General features: G+C 27.5%; 1 protein-coding gene across 2 annotated transcripts in view; it reads right to left on the reverse strand.

The window, feature by feature from the left end:
- Positions 1-25,543, reverse strand: part of LOC109601572 (growth hormone secretagogue receptor type 1) — a 95,712-nt gene that overhangs the window by 11,963 nt on the left and 58,206 nt on the right. For both annotated transcript variants that reach the window (XM_049967641.1, XM_049967640.1), the window contains exon 3: positions 4,900-5,080. In XM_049967641.1, the coding sequence (XP_049823598.1) occupies positions 4,900-5,080 (181 nt within the window). The remainder of the gene's footprint in view (positions 1-4,899; positions 5,081-25,543) is intronic.

Here is a 25,543-nt window from a genome sequence, read left to right on the forward strand (position 1 = left end):
TATTTAACAACAATTTTTGTAGTTAGTATACTATTTTTAGAGACTTTTAAAAGTACAAAAATAACAATAAAACTCTTTTAAACAAGAAAAGTGTTTATATTTTTATAGACTTTCTGTTTTTGAATCCTTATTACCTTAATATTATTATTAATCTATTAACATTTAATTATAAATATTTTTTATTCAATTAGACCGTTTATAATAATAATTTAAACATCACGTAAAACTTTTTATGAAATTTGGATTTAGATGGTTAAGTTTAGTTTAAAAGAATAAATTATTTTCTTATTCAACAATCTATTTTTGTTTTTTCTTATATTTAACAACAATTTTTTTAGTTAGTATATTATTTTTAGAGGTAAAAAATTCTTTTAAATAAGATAAGTGTTTATATTTTTACGGATATTTTATTTCTGAATCTATTATTATTATTATTAATTTACTAAAATTTGATTGTATGTACAATTTTTATAGTTAGTATACTATTTTTAGAGGTAGAGTAGTTTTTTTTAATTGTTATAACTTGTTATTATTATTAATCTATTAAAATTTAATTGTAAATAATTCCTATTAAGTTTATAATAATATTTTAAACATTATGTAAAACTTTATATAAATTTTGGATGGATAGTTACGATTAGTTTAAAAGAATTCATTATTTATATTATTCAACAATTTATTTTTGTTTTTTTAATTTATTTAACAATTTTTATAATTAGTGCATTATTTTTAAAGCTTTTAGAGGTGATAAATTTCAATAAAACTATTTTAAAAAAGAAAAGCCACAGGATTTGTAGCTAATTAAATAAATTTACATAGTTTTGGATATATAAAATGATAATTTAAACTCTAAATTTTTTTAAATTTTATCCATGAAAAAACAAAAAAAATAGTAACAAGAAACAAGAAATGTTTCGACCAATTATTTAATTATTAAAAAAATAAATATGTAAGTTATTATTGATGAAAATAAATATAAATAAATAATATGTAAAAAAGTGTAAACATAAGAGATTCCTTTCACAGAGTGTTTTGTCCTTTCACGAACGCGGCAAAAATTGACCGATCATTTTAAACGTCCTTGACGTAAACTTGACTATCGCCGATTACAAATTAGAAATGGTTATTGGTCCGCCATTCAGCTCCGCGATTTAATTTAACAGATTGCACTAAAATTAGACACAGAATGACATAATGTCTTGTACCCGATGTAAATCGCGTTCCTTATTAAAAAGCAAGTTGCCTTTTTTGGCCGGTGCTTAATTGAACAATAAAATTTCATATTGGTTACACATCACATGTATTTTTTTTTTTTATTTACTTACAAATATGATTTTACGCCGCGGATCAATCAATTATTGTGTGGCGTTTCCAATTTTTTTTTCCTTTAATATACAATATTTTTTTTTTCGTCGTGAACGCATATTCAATCAAGCTCAGACCATGTGTGTGCAAATCGAAGATATAATGCTCGATTGCCTGGTTCATAAATCTGTAAATCTGAGACAAACCAAGAATAATAATGACCCACGGACGATCAATAGCTTGCTCACAATCGGACAAAAATGCAATGCGAAACGGGAAGACTGGCATGTAAGTGTGTTAATATTTTTGTGTATTTTTTTTTTTTTTGAAAGTCCTGCATTAACAGAGTCAGTGCAAACGTGTGTTTTAATTGAAGTTCCGTAGAAGTTAGAATGGTTGGGAGCTCGAGACTCATTAATGCAAGAAGTTAGTTTGGATTTAGTGCTGAAGCGATGTGTGAATGCGATCGGTGTTGTTAAATGATTGCTAAAATTGATCTACACTACGTGCTGCATGCTACAATAATTTATGTTCTATAAAAGTGGATTTTTTTTATTCAACTCTTCATTTCATACTTTTTTTTTTAAAAAAAGGAGTTTTACATATTGACAACTTTTTATTTTTTTAATTCATATTTCCTTTCAAATACTGAATTTGAGAGTAGATATTTTTTAAACAGTTGGATAGTTAGTAATAACGATTTAAACTTCAAATAAAAGTATTTTTAATAATTTTGGAGTTGAATAGTTCAGTATATTTGACAGAAGTGATTTTTTTTTCGATATTCAAAAATTTGTTTCAATTTTTATTGTTGTACAACAGTTTGTGTAACTAGTGGATTGATTTAAGGCAGAAAAATAATAAAACAACAAAGAAAAGTTTTACATTTTACCTAAAATTTAGTAATGATTTAAACTTCACATATAAAACTATTTATAACAATTATGAAGTTGAATAGTTTAGTTTATTTTACAGAAGTGTTTTTTTTTGATATTCAACAATTTATTTATTATTTTTTTTTTGTTTTACGACTGTTTGTGTTAGTAGTGGATTGATTTATGGGAGAAAAATAATAAAACAACTTTTTTAACAAAGAAAAGTTTTACAATTTACCAACCCCTTATTTTTTTTTCAAATACTAAAATTTTATAGTAAATATTTTTAATCCAGTTGTATAGTTTGTAATAACCATTTAATCTTCATATAAAACTATTTTAAACAATTTTGAAGTTGAATAGTTTATTTTATTTTACAGGAGTAATTTTTTTTTGATATTCAATAATATATTTAATTATTTTTATTGTACAACAGTTTGTGTACGTAGTGGACTGATTTATAACAGAAAAATAATTAAACAACTTTTTTAACAAGGAAAAGTTTTACAATTTACCAACCCCTTATTTTTTTTCAAGTACTAAAATTTTATGGTAGATATTTTTTATCCAGTTGAATATTTTATAATAACCATTTAAACTTCTCATAAAACTATTTTTACAATTTTGAAGTTGAATAGTTAGGATATTTTACAGGAGAAATATTTTTTTTTAAATTTCAACGATTTATTTAATTTTTTCTATTGTACAACATTTTGTGTTAATAGTGATGATGGCAAAAAAGTAATAAAACAACTTTTTTAACAAGGAAAGTTTTACAATTTACCAACCCCTTATTTTTTTCAAATACTAAAATTTTGTAGTAGAAATTTTTTATTCAGTTGGATAGTTTGTAATAACCATTTAAACTTCACATAAAACTATTTTTAACAATTTAGAAGTTGAATAGTTTAAAATTCATTCCACAGGAGTGAATTTTTTTGATATTCAACAATTTATTTAATATTTTTTTTTTGTTGTACATTTGTGTAACTAGTGAGTAGATTTAAGACAGAAAATAAAACAACTTTTTTAAACAAAAAAAGTTTCACAAATTGTCAACTTTTAATATTTTGTTTCTCATTAACCTTTAATACTAAAATTTTATAATAGATATTTTTTATATAATGGGATGTCTTAAGTGTCAACTACTTAAGCTTCACATAAAACTAGTTTTAATAGTTTTAAAGTTGAATAGTTTAGTTTATTTTACAGGAGCGAATTTTTTTAAAAATATTTAATTTTTTTTATTGCATAATAGTTTGTGTAAGAAGTAATAGATTGATTTAAGGCAGAATCATAATAATAAAACAACTTTTTTAACAAAAAAAAGTTTTACATTTTAGTAACATCTTATTTTTTAATTCATATAAATACTTAAATTTGATAGTAGATATTTTTTATCTAGTTGATAGTTTGTACTAATGATTTAAACTTCACATAAAACTATTTTTAGTAGTTTAATTTGAATTGGACTTGAATAGTTTAGCTTATTTCACAGGAGTGAATTTTTTCATTTAATAATTTTATTTCAATTTTTTTTAATGTACAACAATTTGTGTTATTTGTGGATTAATTTAAGACACAGAAAAATATTAAAACAAACTTTTTAAACAAGAAAAGTTTTACAGTTTCTTCTTATCCTTCAAATACTAAAATGTGATAATATTATAGATATTTTATTCAGTTAGATAGTTTGTATTAAGTATATAATAATTTTGAAGCTGAATAGTTTAGTTTATTTCGCATGAGTGAATTTTTTTGATATTCAATAATTTATTTTTTATAATTTTTTTTTATTATTCAACAATTTGTGTAACTAGTCAATTGATATAAGACATAAAAAATAATAAAACAACTGATTTTTTTATACTTTTTATACTTCTTATACTTTTTATACTTTTAATGCTACTTTTCATATTTCTTTTTATACTTTTAATATTTTTTATGGTACTTTTTATACTTTTACTACTTTTTATGCTACTTTTTTACCTTATATTAAATTAATAACCTCGTTGAGAACGTGTCAAGCAATTATCGATGTTCATGAAAGACATACAAATATTCTTACAATTTTTATATAAATTTGATCAAAAAGTCGTAAGTAAACTTTATTTTTTTATATTGTTACGAGAACTTTTAATTAAAGTCTATAACAATGCGATTTTTACATATTTTTTTGATTTAAGATATAAAAAATAATACAACTGTTTTAAACAAGAAAAATTTTACATTTTGTCAACTTGTTTCTTCTTATTACCCTTATTACCTTATTCAAATACTAAAATATTATAGTAGATATTTTTTATTCAGTTAAATAGTTTGTAATAATGATTAAAATTTCACATAAAACTATTTTTAACAATTTTAGAGTTGAATAGTTACATGAATAGAATTTTTTGTTTTTCAACAATTTATTCCAATTTTCTTTATTGTACAGCACTTTGTGAAACTAGTCTTGATTTAACACAGGAAATTAATAAAACATCTTTTTTTAACCAGAAAGTCTTACATTTATATATTTTTTTTTTACTATACAAAAATTTTCAAGTAATTTGTTTTTATCCAACTAGAGGATTTATAATAACGACAACATTGGAATTGGGTAGTTAAGTTGATTAATAATAATAATAAATCCACTTTTATAGAATCTTCTCCAAACCCAATTTCAACTGAAAAAAAAAACACCCTCGATTTAGCCAGTTTGGTGATTTTCAGGTACCTGGTGAAAACGGCGGCGATGAACCATGCCAGAAGACAGATCAACGAAGCCCTGGCCTTCGTGCAGATGTAGCCGGCCTTCAGAGGTTTGCATATGGCGTAGTAACGTTCGAAACTTATGGCAAGTATTGTCAGAACTGAAGCGTGGGCCACCGTCAGCTCTACGAATGGCACGGCCTTACCTGAAAAACGAAAAAATAAACTGTCTTCGTTATATTTGTGCGGAGGAATTTTAGTTAGTTCATTAGTTATAATCGGAGGAATGTGTGTGAGGGACACGGGATCGTGTTTTTATTACACCAATTAAACTTGGAGCTGAATTGTTTTTACGCTTTGATTAACTCAATTAATTCGGTAATGAGTGTCCTCGCTAATTAGGAGTGTTTCGTGTCGCGCTTTCGTTACGGCCGCAGTTTCAATTTAAAACAATTGGAATTTATGTTTCAATTTGTCTGACGGTTTGATTTCAACAGTTGTTTGAGCAGATGTGGTGCGTGCGTTTGCGGATATACTATTCTCAACTTGATGAACTTTACAATTGTCACGACAAACTTTCGGTGAGGTTGACGATCTCTAAGGACGAGAGGCCACTTGAGACGTTCTCGGTGTCGAGGACTCCCGATAAAAAAACTGGAATAACTATTAAACACACTGGTCCTGTGTGTAGCTAATAAATAAATATTAGGGGTGGAATTATCTGATGAACGTGGGAGACAATTAATCACACCTAAATGTAACCAAGACGAGTGACAAGGGAAGGGCAGAAATTTAAATTGGGTTGAAGGGTTTAATTTAACTTTCAGGGTAAATTATTTATCGGAATTGCAAACACAGGGGTCAATTAATATGCTGATTGAAACGGTGATTAAACGATTCACAAAAAAAGTATTCATGAAGGTGGCTTTAAATGGTCTTCTTCACTCTTTTTATTTAAATTTTAAAATAATCAGTAACACAGAAAATAAAATATAGATATGGTGGTTAATAAAGTTTTATGTGTACACTGTATAAAAAATGATTACAATTTGTTTGTCGAAAAATGTATGTACAATTTATGTGTTAAATTGGTAAAGCACAGTTCAAAATTCAACTTTTGTTGTGACAAAAAGATTCTTTCATTTATTGTAAATCTCGTTAGTTCAGAGGCTGGTAAATTTTAGATATTTAAGTGAGGTTGATAGAATTATTGACCTTAAAGAGACTGGACTTTGTGGATATTGATAATTCCATGAACTGGATTCGAATTGCTGGAGAATGTGATATGAAGATTATGGACGATGTGCCAGAGAAGCTCGTTAAAATCGACGCATTAGACTTTTAGCTTTACGAAACAAATCTGTGATCACTAATACTAATTGCCAATCAGAGGTTTATCGAAGTCTGTACATTGAACTTGTGGAGTATCCTTAGGATACATCTAATTCTCCTTAGAGATAATATGCCCTTCCAATGTTACATATAGGAAAGTGTGGAATCTCATTTGCCGCCTTCAAATTTCAGTTTTCCAGCAGGATAAAATGGCTGATTTCATATTGTAAGCACTACTTCAAAGTACTGGAATTTCCAAGTAAATATGTTGCCAAGTTTAGAAAGAATTTTGGACTTCACTCATTAAATATGTATGGAACATCATAGGCAGATTTCGAATTTCAGCTCTCCCACCACAGATTTTGGTGAACCTTCAGCATTTACCAGAGGTGGCATGGAATGAGGCACATTAGCACTAAATTAACCACCTCATTAGATCAATGCCAAGGCGTGTCAAGGAGTGCCTGGTTTATCGTGGGGGTTCAATTTATTATTAGTTTAGAAAAATGATTACTTTATACTTTTTGTACTTTTTATTTAAACTTTTTATACTCTTTATATTTTTCTTACTTTTTATATTTTTTACATTTTTTATTTTTATATTTTGTATACTTTTTATATTTTTTATACTTTTAATACTTTTTATGTTACTTTTTATACTTTTAGTACTTTTTATGCTACTTTTTAAACTTTTTATACTTTTAATACTCTTTATACTTTTTATGGTACTTTTTATACTTTTAATACTTATTAAACTTTATATACTTTTTCTACGTTTTATGACACTTTTTGACATTTTTTATTCCTTTTATATTTTTTATAATTTTTATACTATTTATGCTACTTTTAATACTTTTTATACTTTTCATACTACTTTTTATACTTTTAGGCTACCTTTTTACTTTTAATACTTTTTTATGCTACTTTTTATAATTCTAGTACTTTTTATGCTACTTTTTAAACTTTTATACTTTTTATAATTTTAATATTCTTTTAACTTTTTATGCTCCTTTTTATAATTTATACTTATATTAATTTAATAACCTCGTAGAGGACGTGTCAAGCAATTATTGATGTACATGAAAGACATACTTTTTATATTTTTTATACTTTTTAAACATTTTACACTTTTTATACTTTTAATACTTTTAATACTTTTTATACGTTTTATGCTTCTTTTTATACTTTTAATACTTTTTATGATACATTTTATACTTTTTATACTACTTTCAGTACTTTTTATACTTTTCTTACTACTTTTTATACTTTTTATATTTTTAATACTTTTTATAATACTTTTTATGCTACTTTCTATACTTTTAGTACTTTTTTACATTTTAAACTTTTAATACATTTTACACTACTTTTTATGCTACTTTTTAAACTTTTTATGCTACTTTTTATACTTTTAGTACTTTTTATGCTACTTTTTAAACTTTTAATACTTTTTATGGTACTTTTTATTATTTTTATGTTACTTTTTATACATTTAATACTCTTTATACTTTTTATGATACTTTTTATACGTTATCGATGTTCATGAAAGACAATTTTTATGTATGAATAAATTTGATCAAAAATATAAATTGCTGATTTCTGTTAAATTTATTAAGTCATAAATAATATTATATTGTCACGAGAACTTAAAAATTAAACAAATTCTATAACAATGCGATTTTTACATACTTTTTTGAGCATAGCAAACTTTTATATAGTTTAATTTATTCAGTATGAGTTTCAATTTTTGTGTGATTGAGTATATTACTAATACTAAATAAATTTTACGAAAACTATTTGATGTTAGGGAAAAATTTAGACAGGAACCATTACTTTAACGTAAACTTAAAAATATTATTTAAGATAACATCCGTATATCTAAATATATATTATATAAACATCAAATATTAATATCCCATTATTCAGATAAACCAAACAAAACTCTCTGCATTTCAGACTTGGATCTTTTGAAAGTATTATATAAAAATGATTTAATCTTTTTTTTTACAATACATAAACCGTCCAGATTCGTCCAAACAAAATTTTAAAGTATATTTCATTCAACTCATCCATATAATTGTGTCCGAACATCTAAATATTTGGATTAAAGTCTAGTCAGATTGCCAAATTGTTTGATGATCTCGCGATTACAAAATAAAATTATCTTGACAACATACAATAAACAAAATAGAACATTTTTAATATTCCACAAATAGTTGTTTATTGCACAGTTTCCATGGATTATGGCACGAATTAACGTTATAAATTAAAACCGGTATGCGCTTTATTGGCCGTAACGCTTTTAATAAACAATTTCGATTTTTTATTGTAAGTTGTATTTTCTATTTTATGGACACCTACGATATTAATGAACTTTACTATCGGGTTAATTACCGTCGAGATTCCATCAACATTTTTTCAATAAAAATAAATTACAGAACGTTGCAAATTTCTATCTATTTTTTATTGTGTAAACATAGACAATTTACAGTCTCATCATTATAAACATAGTAACCCAGAAAAATTCAAGTTTATGCAGAAAAATGCAATTATATAATATAATTATAATTTTACTCGTAAAATATTTAACGACCATTTTTTGAATAGGTCAATTATTAATTTCATTATTCCCAACACACACTTACAATAATTGATTTTCTTTATTAAAGGACGTCACTCACTGAAAGTTTGCATGCAAAAACCGACATAAATTTTGATGAAGTTTCGTCGCGACAGACGATGCAGCATAAACAAACTGCCGAAATCGCATGAATAATTCACCAGACACGAATTAGAGCTTTTGTCCAAAGTCAACTTGCAAACAAACATATTTTCAATAAAGCCTGTCAATCGAACAATTACAATTCCCATAATAGAATAGGTTTCAATTTAAAAAATTGATCGGTAAATCTCTCAACCCTTGACCTTAGCGACGGCCAATTCATATTGATTTGCCCAAACAGGAAAACGGGGGAGGCAAAGTTTGGCAGTTGGAAAAGTTTAGGAAATTCATAAGTAATAAGGTGACCTGAAACCAGACAGTTTTTAGTTTTATTTTTGCCATTCTATAATCATTCACCATCATGAAACAGCGGCCACAATGGCAATAAAAACTTTTCAAATGACTTTCCTCCAGTCCTTTAATAGATTGGCAATCCTTTGGGGAGCCTAAATTTATTTAAAATGGGAGGTTTTTCATTGTTTCCCACTTGTTTATATTTTCTTTAATCATCCAGAAAATAAACTGTATAAAATTCCAATAAAAAATACAAATGTGCGGACCAATTCAATTTCAATTAGCGTACCCAGGTGATTCCCCGATGGGTGGGTCGGTCGTGTTTTAACACGTTCTCGCAGGAAACTGAAAAATTATGTTGTCGAGAAGTGCGACAATGAATTGCACAAATTACTTTCGTTTACATTACGAATATAAATTGTGTGGGATATGTGATGTTTCCTCTAGAAACTATTGGTTTAAATTTATTTAAAATACCTATTTGTATAAATTTATTTAAAATGCCTGTTTTTTTATTTCCAACTTGTATATATGTAACTTATAATATATTCTTTAACCATTTATAAAAATAACATACACAAAATTCCAATGATAAAATAAACTTGTGTAAGAAAAGTTTAGAATCAGATAGCATAACCAGATGATGACTCACTGAAACTTTTTAGTTAACAATATATATATTTGGTGGAGAAGTGTAACGACAAATTTCACAAATTATCTTCGTCGCATTCCGAATTTAGTTTTGTAAGAAATATGACATTTTGTCTAAAAACTTTTGAAGCCTAAATTTATTTAAAATTCTGAAAATATTTTTTTCTTCTTCTAATTAGTGTATAAAATCTGTAATCAAATATACCGTTACGTGTATAAAATTTTAACAACAAAATACACTTGTGTAGGGACAGTTTAACATGGATACCCAGGTGATTCTCCGGTAGGTCAGTCGTTCTCTAAGAAATTTAATACCTTCTGGTGATTAAATTTGTTTATTTTCCATTGTGTATAATTTGTTTATAAATTCCTTAATATTTGTAAAAGTAATCTGTAAAAAATTCTGATGAAAAAATATACTTGAGAAGGATCAGCTTTGAATTAGTATTCCCAGGTGATTCCCCGGTGAGTCAGTCATATTTTTATGCAATTCTCTTGACAAACTAAAAAATTATGCGGTGGAGACGTGCGACAATAAATTGCACAAATTACTGTTTTTATATTCTGAATATAAATTATGTAGAATATGTGATATTTTTCTATGAAATTTGATAATCCTTTTTTTATTCTTAACCGCATCAACCACTTAAGGGTTATTAGCATATTTAGGTATTGTATTAGGTTACTGACTGATAACTTACTTACTTACTTTAGACCTCAAATATATTTGAAATATTTATTTTTTATTGATTATAATTTGTTTATAATTAAAATTTTAAATAAAAAATATATTTGAGAAGGGCCAGTTTGAATTAGCATACCCTGGTGATTCCCCGGTGGGTAAGTCGTGTTTTTATGCGATAGTCCTGCTAAAGTAAAAATTATGCGTTGAAGAGTACGTTCCGAAAATAAATTGTGCAGAATGTGCCATATTTCGTCTAGAAACTTTCTTAACATTTTGGAAGCCAAATTTACTTAAATAACTGTGCTATGATTATTTGTAACTTATTTGTAAGTTATTAATACTTTTTAAAAGAAACCTATACAAAATTTTAACAAAAAATTCACTTGAGAACGACCACTTTTGAATTAGCATATTCAGGTGATTCCCCGGTGGGTCAATTATATTTCAGTGCAATTGCAGACAAGCTAAAAGAATATATGGTGGAGACGTGCGACATTAAATTGCACAAATTACAATTGTTACATTTTGAATATAAATTATGTAGGATATGTGACATTTTGTCTAGAAAGTTTGGTAATCCTTTAAAGCTCAAATTTATTTGAACTATTTATTTTTTATTTATTATAATTTGTCCATAAATAAAATTTTCGAGAAAAAATATACTTGAGGAGGGACATGTTTGAATTACAATACCCAGGTGATTCCCCGGTGGGTAAGTCGTGTTTTTGTGCGATTCCCCAGCTAAAGTAAAAATTATGCGTTGGAGACATGTGACAATAAATTACACAAATTACTGTGAGTACGTTCAGAAAACAAATTGTGCTGAATGTGCCATATTTTCTATAGAAAATCTTTCTAAATCTTTTGGAAGCCAAATTTACTTAAATAATTGTGCTATGATTACTTGTAACATATTTGTAAGTTATTTAATACTTTTTAAAAGAAACCTATACAAAATTTTAACAATAAATTTCACTTGAGAACGACCACTTTTGAATTAGCATATTCAGGTGATTCCCCGGTGGTCAATTATATTTCAGTGCAATTGCAGACAAACTAAAAAAATATATGGTGGAGACGTGCGACATTAAATTGCACAAATTATCATTGTTACATTCTGAATATAAATTATGTAGGATATGTAACTTTTTGTCTAGGAAATTTGGTAATGGTACGTTCCGAAAATAAATTGTGCAGTATATGTTATATTTTCTCTAGAAACTTTCTAAATATTTTGGAAGCCAAATTTACTTAAAATAACTGTGCAATGAGTATTTGTAACTTATTTGTAAATTTTTAATACTTTTTAAAAGAAACCTATACATAATTTTAACAAAAAATTCACTTAAGAACGACCACTTTTGAATTAGCATATTCAGGTGATTCCCCGGTGGTCAATTATAATTCAGTGCAACTGCAGACAAGCTAAAAAATATATATGGTGGAGACGTGCGACATTAAATTGCACTAATTACAATTGTTACATTCTAAAGATAAATTATGTAGGATATGTGACTTTTTGTTTAGGAAATTTGGTATTCGTTTAAAGCTCACGTTTATTTGAAATATTTATTTTTTATTTATTATAATTTGTTTATAAATAAAATTTTCAAGAAAAAATATACTTGAGGAGGGCCAGATTGAATTAGCATACCCAGGTGATTCCCCGGTGGGTAAGTCGTGTTTTTATGCGATAGTCCTGCTAAAGTAAAAATTATGCGTTGGAGACATGTGACAATAAATTACACAAATTACTGTGAGTACGTTCCGAAAACAAATTGTGCAGAATGTGCCATATTTTCTTTAGAAACTTTCTAAATCTTTTGGAAGCCAAATTTACTTAAATAATTGTGCTATGATTACTTGTAACTTATTTGTAAGTTATTTAATACTTTTTAAAAGAAACCTATACAAAATTTTAACAAAAAATTCACTTGAGAACGTCCATTTTTGAATTAGCATATTCAGGTGATTCCCCGGTGGGTCAATTATATTTCAGTGCAACTGCAGACAAGCTAAAAGAATATATGGTGGAGACGTGCGACATTAAATTGCACAAATTACAATTGTTACATTGTGACATTTTGTCTAGAAAGTTTGGTAATCCTTTAAAGCTCAAATTTATTTGAACTATTTATTTTTTATTTATTATAATTTGTCCATAAATAAAATTTTCAAGAAAAAATATACTTGAGGAGGGACATGTTTGAATTACAATACCCAGGTGATTCCCCGGTGGGTAAGTCGTGTTTTTGTGCGATTCCCCAGCTAAAGTAAAAATTATGCGTTGGAGACATGTGACAATAAATTACACAAATTACTGTGAGTACGTTCAGAAAACAAATTGTGCTGAATGTGCCATATTTTCTATAGAAAATCTTTCTAAATCTTTTGGAAGCCAAATTTACTTAAATAATTGTGCTATGATTACTTGTAACTTATTTGTAAGTTATTTAATACTTTTTAAAAGAAACCTATACAAAATTTTAACAAAAAATTCACTTGAGAACGTCCATTTTTGAATTAGCATATTCAGGTGATTCCCCGGTGGGTCAATTATATTTCAGTGCAACTGCAGACAAGCTAAAAGAATATATGGTGGAGACGTGCGACATTAAATTGCACAAATTACAATTGTTACATTGTGACATTTTGTCTAGAAAGTTTGGTAATCCTTTAAAGCTCAAATTTATTTGAACTATTTATTTTTTATTTATTATAATTTGTTCATAAATAAAATTTTCAAGAAAAAAATATACTTGAGGAGGGACATGTTTGAATTAGCATACCCAGGTGATTCCCCGGTGGGTAAGTCGTGTTTTTGTGCGATTCCCCAGCTAAAGTAAAAATTATGCGTTGGAGACATGTGGCAATAAATTACACAAATTACTGTGAGTACGTTCAGAAAACAAATTGTGCTGAATGTGCCATATTTTCTATAGAAAATCTTTCTAAATCTTTTGGAAGCCAAATTTACTTAAATAATTGTGCTATGATTACTTGTAACTTATTTGTAAGTTATTTAATACTTTTTAAAAGAAACCTATACAAAATTTTAACAAAAAAGTTCATTTGAGAACGACCACTTTTGAATTAGCATATTCAGGTGATTCCCCGGTGGTCAATTATATTTCAGTGCAATTGCAGACAAACTAAAAAAATATATGGTGGAGACGTGCGACATTAAATTGCACAAATTATAATTGTTACATTCTGAATATAAATTATGTAGGATATGTAACTTTTTGTCTAGGAAATTTGGTAATGGTACGTTCCGAAAATAAATTGTGCAGTATATGTTATATTTTCTCTAGAAACTTTCTAAATATTTTGGAAGCCAAATTTACTTAAAATAACTGTGCAATGAGTATTTGTAACTTATTTGTAAATTTTTAATACTTTTTGAAAGAAACCTATACATAATTTTAACAAAAAATTCACTTAAGAACGACCACTTTTGAATTAGCATATTCAGGTGATTCCCCGGTGGTCAATTATATTTCAGTGCAACTGCAGACAAGCTAAAAAATATATATGGTGGAGACGTGCGACATTAAATTGCACTAATTACAATTGTTACATTCTAAATATAAATTATGTAGGATAAGTGACTTTTTGTTTAGGAAATTTGGTAATCGTTTAAAGCTCACATTTATTTGAAATATTTATTTTTTATTTATTATAATTTGTTTATTAATAAAATTTTAAAGAAAAAATATACTTGGGGTGGGCCAGTTTGAATTAGCATAGCCAGGTGGTTCCCCGGTGGGTAAGTTGTTTTTTTATGCGACTGTCTTGCTAAAGTAAAAATTATGCGTTGGAGACATGTGACAATAAATTACACAAATTACTGTGAGTACGTTCCGAAAACAAATTGTGCAGAATGTGCCATATTTCGTCTAGAAACTTTCTTAACACTTTGGACGCCAAATTTACTTAAATAAGTGTGCTATGATTATTTGTAACTTATTTGTAAATTATTTAATACTTTAAAAAAAAACCTATACAAAATTTTAACAAAAAATTCACTTGAGAACGACCACTTTTGAATTAGCATATTCAGGTGATTCCCCGGTGGTTAATTATATTTCAGTGCAACTGCAGACAAGCTAAAAAATATATATGGTGGAAACGTGCGACATTAAATTGCACTAATTATAACTGTTACATTCTGAATATAAATTATGTAGGATATGTGACTTTTTGTCTAGGAAATTTGGTAATCCTTCAGAGCTCAAATTTATTTGAACTATTTATTTTTTATTTATTATAATTTGTTTATAAATAAAATTTTGAAGAACAAATATACTTGAGGAGGGCCCGTTTGAATTAGCATACCCAGGTGATTCCCCGTTGGGTAAGTTGTGTTTTTATGCGATAGTCCTGCTAAAGTAAAAATTATCCGTTGGAGACATGTGACAATAAATTACACAAATTACTGTGAGTACGTTACGAAAACAAATTGTGCAGAATGTGCCATATTTTGTCTAGAAACTTTCTTAACATTTTGGAATCCAAATTTACTGAAATAACTGTGCTATGATTATTTGTAACTTATTTGTAAGTTATTTAATACTTTTTAAAAGAAACCTATACAAAATTTTAACAAAAAAATTCACTTGAGAACAACCACTTTTGAATTAGCATATTCAGGTGATTCCCCGGTGGTCAATTATATTTCAGTACAACTGCAGACAAACTAAAAAAATATATGGTGGAGACGTGCGACATTAAATTGCACTAATTACAATTGTTATATTCTGAATATAAATTATGTAGGATATGTGACTTTTTGTCTAGCAAATTTGGTAATCCTTTAGAGCTCAAATTTATTTGAACTATTTATTTTTTATTTATTATAATTTGCTTACAAATAAAATTTTAAAGAAAAAATATACTTGAGGAGGGCCAGTTTGAATTAGCATACCCAGGTGATTCCCCGGTGGGTAAGTCGTGTTCTTATGCGATAGTCCTGCTAAGGTAAAAATTATGCGTTGGAGACATGTGACAATAAATTACACAAATTACTGTGAGTACGTTCCGAAAACAAATTGTGCAGAATGTGTCATATATCGTCTAGAATCTTTTGGAAGCCAAATTTACTTAAATAACTGTGCTATGATTATTTGTAACTTATTTATAAATCATTTAATACTTATTAAAAGAAACCTATACAAAATTTTAACAAAAAATTCACTTGAGAACGTCCATTTTTGAATTAGCATATTCAGGTGATTCCCCGGTGGGTCAATTATATTTCAGTGCAACTGCAGACCAGCTAAAAAAATATATGGTGGAGACGTGCGACTTGACTTATTTGTAAATTATTTAATACTTTTTAAAAGAGACTTATATACAATTTTAAAAAAATAAAATTAAGAAGAGCCACTTTTGTATTAGCATACCCAGGTGATTCCCCGGTGGGTAAGTCGTGATTTAGTGTGATTCTCCTATTAAAGTAAAAATTATGCGTTGGAAACATGTGACAATAAATTAAACAAATTACTGTGAGTACCTTCTAAAAATAAATCATACAGAATATGCCATAATTTCTCTAGAAACTTTCTTAAACCTTAATCAAATTTAGTTAAATAACTGTACTGTGATTATTTGTAACTTATTTAATAGTTTTTAATGGAAACCTATACAAAATTTTAATAAAAAATACACTCGACAAGAACCAATTCCGAATTAGCATACCCGGGTGATTCCCCGGTGTGTCGGTCGCGTTTTAATGCGATTCTGGTGGCAAACTAAAAAATTATGCGGTCTAGTCGCACGACAATAAATTGCGCAAATTACCCTCGTTACATTCCGAATATAAATTACGGCGAAATATGTGAGATGTGTGATATTTTCGCCTGGAACTTCCTTGACGTATTTCGCCGGTATCTCGAGTGGGTATTGTTAAAACACCCTCACGACTTAATCCCCAACGCATTATCTTATACGTGTCGTGCGATAACATAATACATGTTAATTATCTTACGCGTGTTTCCTAAAGCAGAGATTTCGTTCCCGCGACGTATTGTCTTTACCATTGAATCGTGCTTAATTGTATTGTTGATGTGGCTAAAAATTCATCCCCGTTATAGCAAGGAGTTTTTCTTAATGAACGCCTAAAAATAGCCGCCCCGTTTATGAATAATTCATGCGACAATATTGTCGGCTCGTTTCCTCCCCGGTTTTAATGCCTAAATTAACTGTAGTTTCTTATGCATGAGTTTTTAGCACTTACCGAATAAACAGACGTGATTTCGTTGTAGTTTTAATGGACGATTACAATGCTCACGATTAGGGATAATTAAAGGTTCTCAATTAAAACGAAGCACATGTCTACTGAGATAATATTCCACGGGCAAATGGAGATTTATCGCCTCCAGCTTTTAATTGGCCCGTAATTTATTTATATTCACGGCGGATAAATTACGCTTTCATTAGTTAATTCGAAATGTTAGGAAATTTTATTAGTGTTTAATTAACCGACGAGAAAAATCACGCGTGGTTATTGTTTTAGGTGTGTCTGACTGGCGTCGAGGAGGGGAAGGAATGATTTCTTGTCGTAAATCGAATATTACGTGTGAATGTGCAAAATTGAAATTTCCTTCACGCCCCCGTGGATACCGGGCACATATTGAAAATACCGGGCAACAAAAACACTTATCCGAAAGGCATCAATTCAAATTAAAAACTTTGAACTCGCGTATAATTCGGCGTGAGATTTATCGTCCGGCACATACGAAACTGGGTAATAAAAATTGAGGCATTAACCGTCCTACCTTAGAGGAAAGTTTTACCCGACGTATTTACGGACACGAACTTCCCCAACTTCTTTAACGCCGTGCTTGTTTTATTATTGGCACTTTTGCTCCGCATTCAAATCGGTGCATGACGTTTTTATCCGGAAGCCTAAGTTATATATTTTCTGGTTCAAAGACGTGTAAAACGTTTGCGTTAGTGTGTCGTCAAGACGCGTCGATTTTAACTTGTTTACAGCGACACTACGAGTAAGTTTATGTTGAAGTAGAATTGCGACGCATAAAGATTGAAGTGAGTCGCTTTAATTGAAATGTTTATTTGTTAAATACAGGTGAACGTTAATAAACAGAAGTTAATTAGTGCGGAGATAACGTATCATTTGTATGTTTAATGGGGTGCTTTCTAAAAATGGGCCAAGGGTGTTTGGATGCAACTATGTGCGAATGTTATTTTAAGTTAACAATAACAAGGAGATTTGTTTTGTAGCCTCAAGAAATAATAATAACTGTAATTATTATAAAATAATAATACAGTTTATTCAATTCCAAATTGATCAATCTATTCTGGCCATTGATATTCTGGATATATGTTTTTATAATTAATTTTATTGGATACATACATACATTTTTTCTATTCAAAATTATTCCAATAATTAATCACAATAGTCAATAAAGTCAAGTCACAATAAAGTAAAATGTGCTTTTTCCACTTTATCATAAAAATACAAAAATTAAAATTAAATTCAATTTGAAAATTTTAAAAATGGCTTAATAAACTGAGGAGTAAAAGCAAAATTCTAGTAATTTTTTATTGGATTAGTAACAATGAAACTAAGGAATATAATTATCGAAAATGTTCCATAAAAATAAGAAATTTGGTTTAAAAATACGTAAATTTATATTTTTAATTTTTGGTAAAATATTTTAAAATTTCCAAGGTGTAGGTCAATCAAATGATCAAAATTCAATTTAAAATTTTTCGAAATAAATTTGAAAATTTTTTGTTTTAAGTAGAAAATTATACTGACAATGTTTCATGTGACTTTACTTTAAAGCCCAAAAATATATAGTATGTAGTTTGTGAAAATATTTAAAATTAAATTTTAAAAATTCAATTTAAAATTTTTGAAAATAAATTATATTTTAAAGCATTCTCTCCAGAAACTTTTAAAGATCAATTATCGTTTTCAAGTTTTGAAATTAATTTAAAATTTTCAAGGTCAAAGTCAAAAAAATTATGCCTAAATAATTAAAAATTTGTTTTTTTTTTGGAGAGAAAAATTCCTGCTTGTGATCCACAAATATTAAACATTGTATAGTGACGACGTCTCATAAAATTATTCAATTCAATATATTCAATTTAAAATTTTTGAAAATAAATCAAATTTTAAAAAATTCTCATCAGATATTTATAAAGATCAATTAACATTTTTAAGTATTCAAAATTTCAAATTTTTGGAAATTCTAAATAATTAAAAGATTATCTTTTTTGAGTCCAAAATTCACACAACTAAATTTTATTAATTCACAAATAATAAACACCCTGTATAGTAATGACATTTTATAAAATTATTCAATTCAATAAATACAATTTATAATTTTTAAAAATAAATAATATTTATCAACTAACGTTTTATGTATATTCCAAATTTTTGGAAATTATTTGTAAAATTTTTAAGGTCAAGATCAAAAAAATTCAATTTGTTATTTGTCTAAATACTTAAAGATGGTCGTTTTTGAGTCCAAAATTCCCACCAGAAAATTTTATTGATCCACAAATTAATAAATACAATTTAAAATTTTTGAAAATAAATTAAACTTTAAAAAGTTCTCATCAGAAATTTATAAAAATAAATTAACGTTTTTATGTATATAAAATTTCTAAATTTTTGGAAATTACTTTAAAATTTTCAAGGTCAAGGTCAAAAAAAATAAATTTGTTATTTGTCTAAATAATTAAAAGATTGTCTTTTTTAAGTCCAAATTTGTGACCAGTAAATTTTATTGATCCATACATACTAAAGACCCTGTATAGTGTCTTATAAAATTATTCCATTCAAGAAATTCATTTTAAAATTTTTGAAAATAAATTAAATTTTAAAAAATTCTCACTAGAAATTTATAAAGATCAATTAACGTTTTTAAGTATATAAAATTTCAAATTTTTGGAAATTACTTTAAAATTTTCAAAAAAATTCAATTTGTTGTTTATTTAAATAATTAAAGATTGTTTTTTTTTTAGTTCAAAATTGCCACCAGTAAATTTTATTGATCCATACATATTAAACACTCAGTATAGTGACGACATTTCATAAAATTATTCAAATTAATAAATACAATTTAAAATTTTTGTAAATATATTAAATTTTAAACTTTTGGAAATTATTTTAAAATTTTCAAGGTGAAGGTAAAAAATCATTTTAAAATTTTTGAAAATAAATTAAATTTTCGTCAGAAACTTTTAAAGATCAATTAACGTTTTTAAGTAAATAGAATTACAAATTTTTGGATTTACTATTTGCCTAAATAATTAAAAATTTGTCTTTTTTGAGTGGTAAATTAGTAATAAAGTAATTTTAAGTTTAAATTCATAAAAATTTTTGGAAAATATTTTTAATTTTTCAAGATCAAGGTCAAAAAATTAATAGAAAATTTTTTTAAATAAATTAAATTTTGTCAATTTTAAATGTTGGGAAAATATTTTTAAGGCCAGGTTAACTTCATTCAAACTTATTTTGAACATTTTCAGAATATATAAAAAAATTTTCCTTTTTAAGTGGAAAACCTTTCCAGAAACTTTTCATGATCCAATAACCGTTACACTCTGAGTAGTGTAAAGTTTCATACAAATCGACAATTTAAAGTTTTTCAAAGTAAGTTAAAAATTTGTTAAAAATTCTCCTCAGAAACTTCTTTTGAATTACGACTGATGTAAAACACCCTGTATAGTGACTATGATTCATGCTTTATGATAAATATTTTGTATGAATTTCTTTTTTAATATCGCAGGCAGGCAGTGACTTTATGAGAAAGGCACATTTTACTTTAAAGAATCATAACACGACGTAATATATCGTTCTCATTTTGTCACATTGTTATTCAATGTTAGGGAAAAAATATTACATTTTGACAAATTGATATTTATTGTTAAATAAAAAATTACAAGCAATTTTTGAGATATTGTTGACATTTGAAATATTGATTCAAATATTAAAAAAAATCCGTAGGGAATTCTGATGTAATCATCAAATTGTAGTATTGGTGACAACGTTAAAGGTAAATAATTTTGAATGAAGATATTAAAACATTAGTTTTAATATTAATAATATTCTAATTTACACTGATGGCCAGTTTAGGAGGAGAGTTTTGTTTAAAAAGGCAGTTTACGAGTGTTGTTAATAACTTCTTAATTCTTCATTTTATTCTGTTAGGAGTACTTCCTAACTACCCTTTCATACCCTGTCTATAAGCCATTTACAAAATATAATCCGATCCTTATTATGCAAGCAAATTATGGTTGAATTACAACAGTTCGTAAGCTTTTAATGAAATTATGAACCCTTAAATAATAAAATTAGTTTATGATTCCAGTCTTCAGAAATTTTATAAAAAATTGCTCAGTTTCAACCAAGTACTTTATTAACAAAGTTATCTTGTGCCATGGAGAAAATATATAGACTGTAAACAATCTAACAATATTCATCAAAGTTGTCTCGAACAGCAGTTCCATATTAGGAGTTCGAAAATCCCAACGATCGCCTTTAACTTACAAACCATTGACAAGTAAATAAGCGTCCAATAAAATAATATTCGTAAAAACTGAAATGAAACGATCTTGTTTACGTGTCTAATAGGATTAAATTCTGTTTAAGGAGCTGCCACTAACATTCCGCTGCGCTTTTTTTGGTCGGCATTCCGCACGGGAGAGATAATACATCTGTTTCCTTGGATTAACTGTACACTGTATTTTTTAATGATTTATTCACGCGCACCAACGATTAATACGCAGTCGGATTATTTAAATCTGTGTATTTATGTGGGCGTGTGTTGCTGCATCCCAATTTGGCAGGAACGGGAAAAATGCAAGGATAATTTGCATGTCGACATCACCCTTAAATCCGCCACGGAACTGGGTTAAAGTCCTTAGGAGCGCGAGGAATTTCACGCGCGATGAAGTCATAAAACGATTGTTTTTGCTCTCAATGCATAACATCGGCCCTACATTATTCTGAATATTGAAGGCGCATTCATGTCTATACCCGGTATGTTGAAATTGAATAAATGCCTAAGGTATACAAACAAAGTTTTGCTATTTTATTAATTTAACTACTTGAACGTGATGTAGAATTATTAACAAAATGAATATTCAACCAAAGACACAAAATATGATGCTCATAATAAGTACCACTCAGTTTTACTTGTTGTTCTGAGATATTGGTCCTAAAATTGATCATCCAATTGTAAAATTTGCATATAATTCTCCCAGCTTCTTCACTTACTAATTTCTGTTTCATTATGAATAAAGAAAAATTTTTTAAATGGTAATTCAATTTCTGCAGAAGAAATTAATGTTCTTAAAATTCTAATAGCAACAATGAGGTTGTGTTACTCAATTTCCCTCTTAGAAAAATTGGAGATGTGAATGAATCAATTCCACTCCAAAGTACGATTTTGAGTCCACAATTCTTGTGATTAACAATTTATAAAACTGATCATTAAATATTTTAGAAAATCAACATTTCTTCTGCTATTTTACATATGAACTTCATAGCAATAATTTATTGTTTTTGAATAAGAAATAGAGAATAATGACAATTCAATTGAATGAAAATGCCATTCAGATTAAGAATCAGGTTCAGTTCAATGTCAGTGATTCTGAGTCTGATTCTGAACATACATATATCGTTATAATGTTTTCGGTTTCTCGTAGTTAATCTTCAACTCTCTCAGTTACACTAGAAGTAGACATTCTTTCATTTTTCTATGCGGAACATGAATTAATTGATTTTGGTCCTTGTTCTGATATATTAGCTCTTAAATTCATATACCAGTTGTGAGGTATGCATATAAACCTTCCAGCTTTTTCACTTGCTAATCTGTTATCTGTTTTATTATGAATAAATAAAAAATTTTTAAATGGTCATTCAATTTCTGCTGACGAATTTGAAGTACTTAAAATTCTAATAGCAACTTTAAGCAATGAGGTTGTGTTACTCAATTTCCCCCTTAGAAAAATTGGAGATGTGAATGAATCAATTCCATTCCAAAGTAAATTTTTAGACCATAATTCTTGTGATTGACAATTTATTAAACTGATCATTAAATATTTTAGAAAATCAACATGAATTTCCTCTGCTATTTCACATATGAACTTTATTGCATCAATTTATTGTTTTTGAATAAAAAATAGAGAATAGTGACATTTTAATTGAATGAAAAAGCCATTCAGAGTAACAATCAGGTTCAGTTCAATGTCAGTGATTCTGAGTCTGATTCTGAATATACATATATTGTTACAATGATTTCGGTTTCTCGTGGTTAATCTTCAATTTCCTCAGTTACACTAGAAGAAGACATTCTTTCATTTTTCTATGCGGAACATGAATGAATTGATTTTGGTCCTTGTTCTGATATATTAGCCCTTAAATTCATATACCAGTTGTGAGGTACGCATATAAACCTTCCAGCTTTTTCACTTGCTAATCTGTTATCTGTGTCCTTATGAATAAATAAAAAATTTTTATATGGTCATTCAATTTCTGCTGACGAAATTGGAGTACTTAAAATTCTAATAGCAACTTTAAACAATGAGGTTGTGTTATTCAATTTTCCCCTTAGAAAAATTGGAGATGTGAATGAATCAATTCCACACCAAAGTAAGTTTTTAGACCACAATTCTTCTGATTAACAATTTATTAAACTGATCATTAAATATTTTGGAAAACCAACATCCATTTCTTCTGCTATTTCACATATGAACTTCATTGCATCAATTTATTGTTTTTGAATAAGAAATAGAGAATAATGATATTGCAATTGAATGAAAAAGCCATTCAGATTAAGAATCGGGTTCAGTTCAATGTCAGTGATTCTGAGTCTGATTCTGAACATACATATATCGTTATAATGTTTTCGGTTTCTCGTAGTTAATCTTCAACTTTCTCAGTTACACTAGAAGTAGACATTCTTTCATTTTTCTATGCGGAACATGAATTAATTGATTTTGGTCCTTGTTTTGATATATTAGCCCTTAAATTCATATACCAGTTGTGAGGTATGCATATAAACCTACCAACTTTTTCACTTGCTAATCTGTTATCTGTGTCCTTATGAATAAATAAAAAATTTTTATATGGTCATTCAATTTCTGCTGACGAAATTGGAGTACTTAAAATTCTAATAGCAACTTTAAACAATGAGGTTGTGTTATTCAATTTTCCCCTTAGAAAAATTGGAGATGTGAATGAATCAATTCCACACCAAAGTAAGTTTTTAGACCACAATTCTTGTGTTTAACAATTTATTAAACTGATCATTAAATATTTTAGAAAACAACATCCATTTCTTCTGCTATTTTACATATGAACTTCATTGCATCAATTGATTGTTTTTGAATAAGAAATAGAGAATAATGACATTTCAATTGAATGAAAAAGCCATTCAGATTAAGAATCGGGTTCAGTTCAATGTCAGTGATTCTGAGTCTGATTCTGAACATACATATATCGTTATAATGTTTTCGGTTTCTCGTAGTTAATCTTCAACTTTCTCAGTTACACTAGAAGTAGACATTCTTTCATTTTTCTATGCGGAACATGAATTAATTGATTTTGGTCCTTGTTCTGATATATTAGCCCTTAAATTCATATACCAGTTGTGAGGTATGCATATAAACCTTCCAGCTTTTTCACTTGCCAATCTGTTATCCGTGTCATTATGAATAAATAAAAAAATTTTAAATGGTCATTCAATTTCTGCTGACGAAATTAAAGTACTTAAAATTCTAATAGCAACTTTGAGCAATGAAGTTGTGTTATTCAATTTCCCCCTTAGAAAAATTGGAGATGTGAATGAATCAATTCCATTCCAAAGTAAGATTTTAGACCACAATTCTTCTGATTAACAATTTATTAAACTGATCATTAAATATTTTAGAAAACAACATCCATTTCTTCTGCTATTTCACATATGAACTTCATTGCATCAATTCATTGTTTTTGAATAAGAAATAGAGAATAATGACTTTTCAATTGTATGAAAAAGCCATTCAGATTAAGAATCAGGTTCAGTTCAATGTCAGTGATTCTGAGTCTGATTCTGAACATACATATATCGTTATAATGTTTTCGGTTTCTCGTAGTTAATCTTCAACTCTCTCAGTTACACTAGAAGTAGACATTCTTTCATTTTTCTATGCGGAACATGAATTAATTGATTTTGGTCCTTGTTCTGATATATTAACCCTTAAATTCATATACCAGTTGTGAGGTATGCATATAAACCTTCCAGCTTTTTCACTTGCTAATCTGTTATCTGTTTTATTATGAATAAATAAAAAATTTTTAAATGGTCATTTAATTTCTGCTGACGAATTTGAAGTACTTAAAATTCTAATAGCAACTTTAAGCAGTGAGGTTGTGTTACTCAATTTCCCCCTTAGAAAAATTGGAGATGTGAATGAATCAATTCCACTCCAAAGTAAGTTTTTAGACCACAATTATTGTGATTAACAATTTATTATACTGATCATTAAATATTTTGGAAAACCAACATCCATTTCTTCTGCTATTTCACATATGAACTTCATAGCATCAATTTATTGTTTTTGAATAAGAAATAGAGAATAATGACTTTTCAATTGAATGAAAAAGCCATTCAGATTAAGAATCAGGTTCAGTTCAATGTCAGTGATTCTGAATCTGATTCTGAATATACATATATTGTTACAATGTTTTCGGTTTCTCGTAGTTAATCTTCAACTACCTCAGTTACACTAGAAGAAGACATTCTTTCATTTTTCTATGCGGAACATGAGTTAATTGATTTTGGTCTTTGTTCTGATATATTAGACCTAAAAATTATGTACTAGTTGTGAGGTATGTATATAAACGTGTACAATGTAAGTAATTCTCACAGTGATTCTGAATATATAGTACATATATAATCAGAACGTAGCTCATCTTCAGCTTCCCTATTTATACTAAAAATGTACATTTTCGCACCTTTATAT

Source organism: Aethina tumida, chromosome 5 (genome assembly GCF_024364675.1).
Source record: "Aethina tumida isolate Nest 87 chromosome 5, icAetTumi1.1, whole genome shotgun sequence".
NCBI classification, from domain to species: Eukaryota; Metazoa; Arthropoda; class Insecta; order Coleoptera; family Nitidulidae; genus Aethina; species Aethina tumida.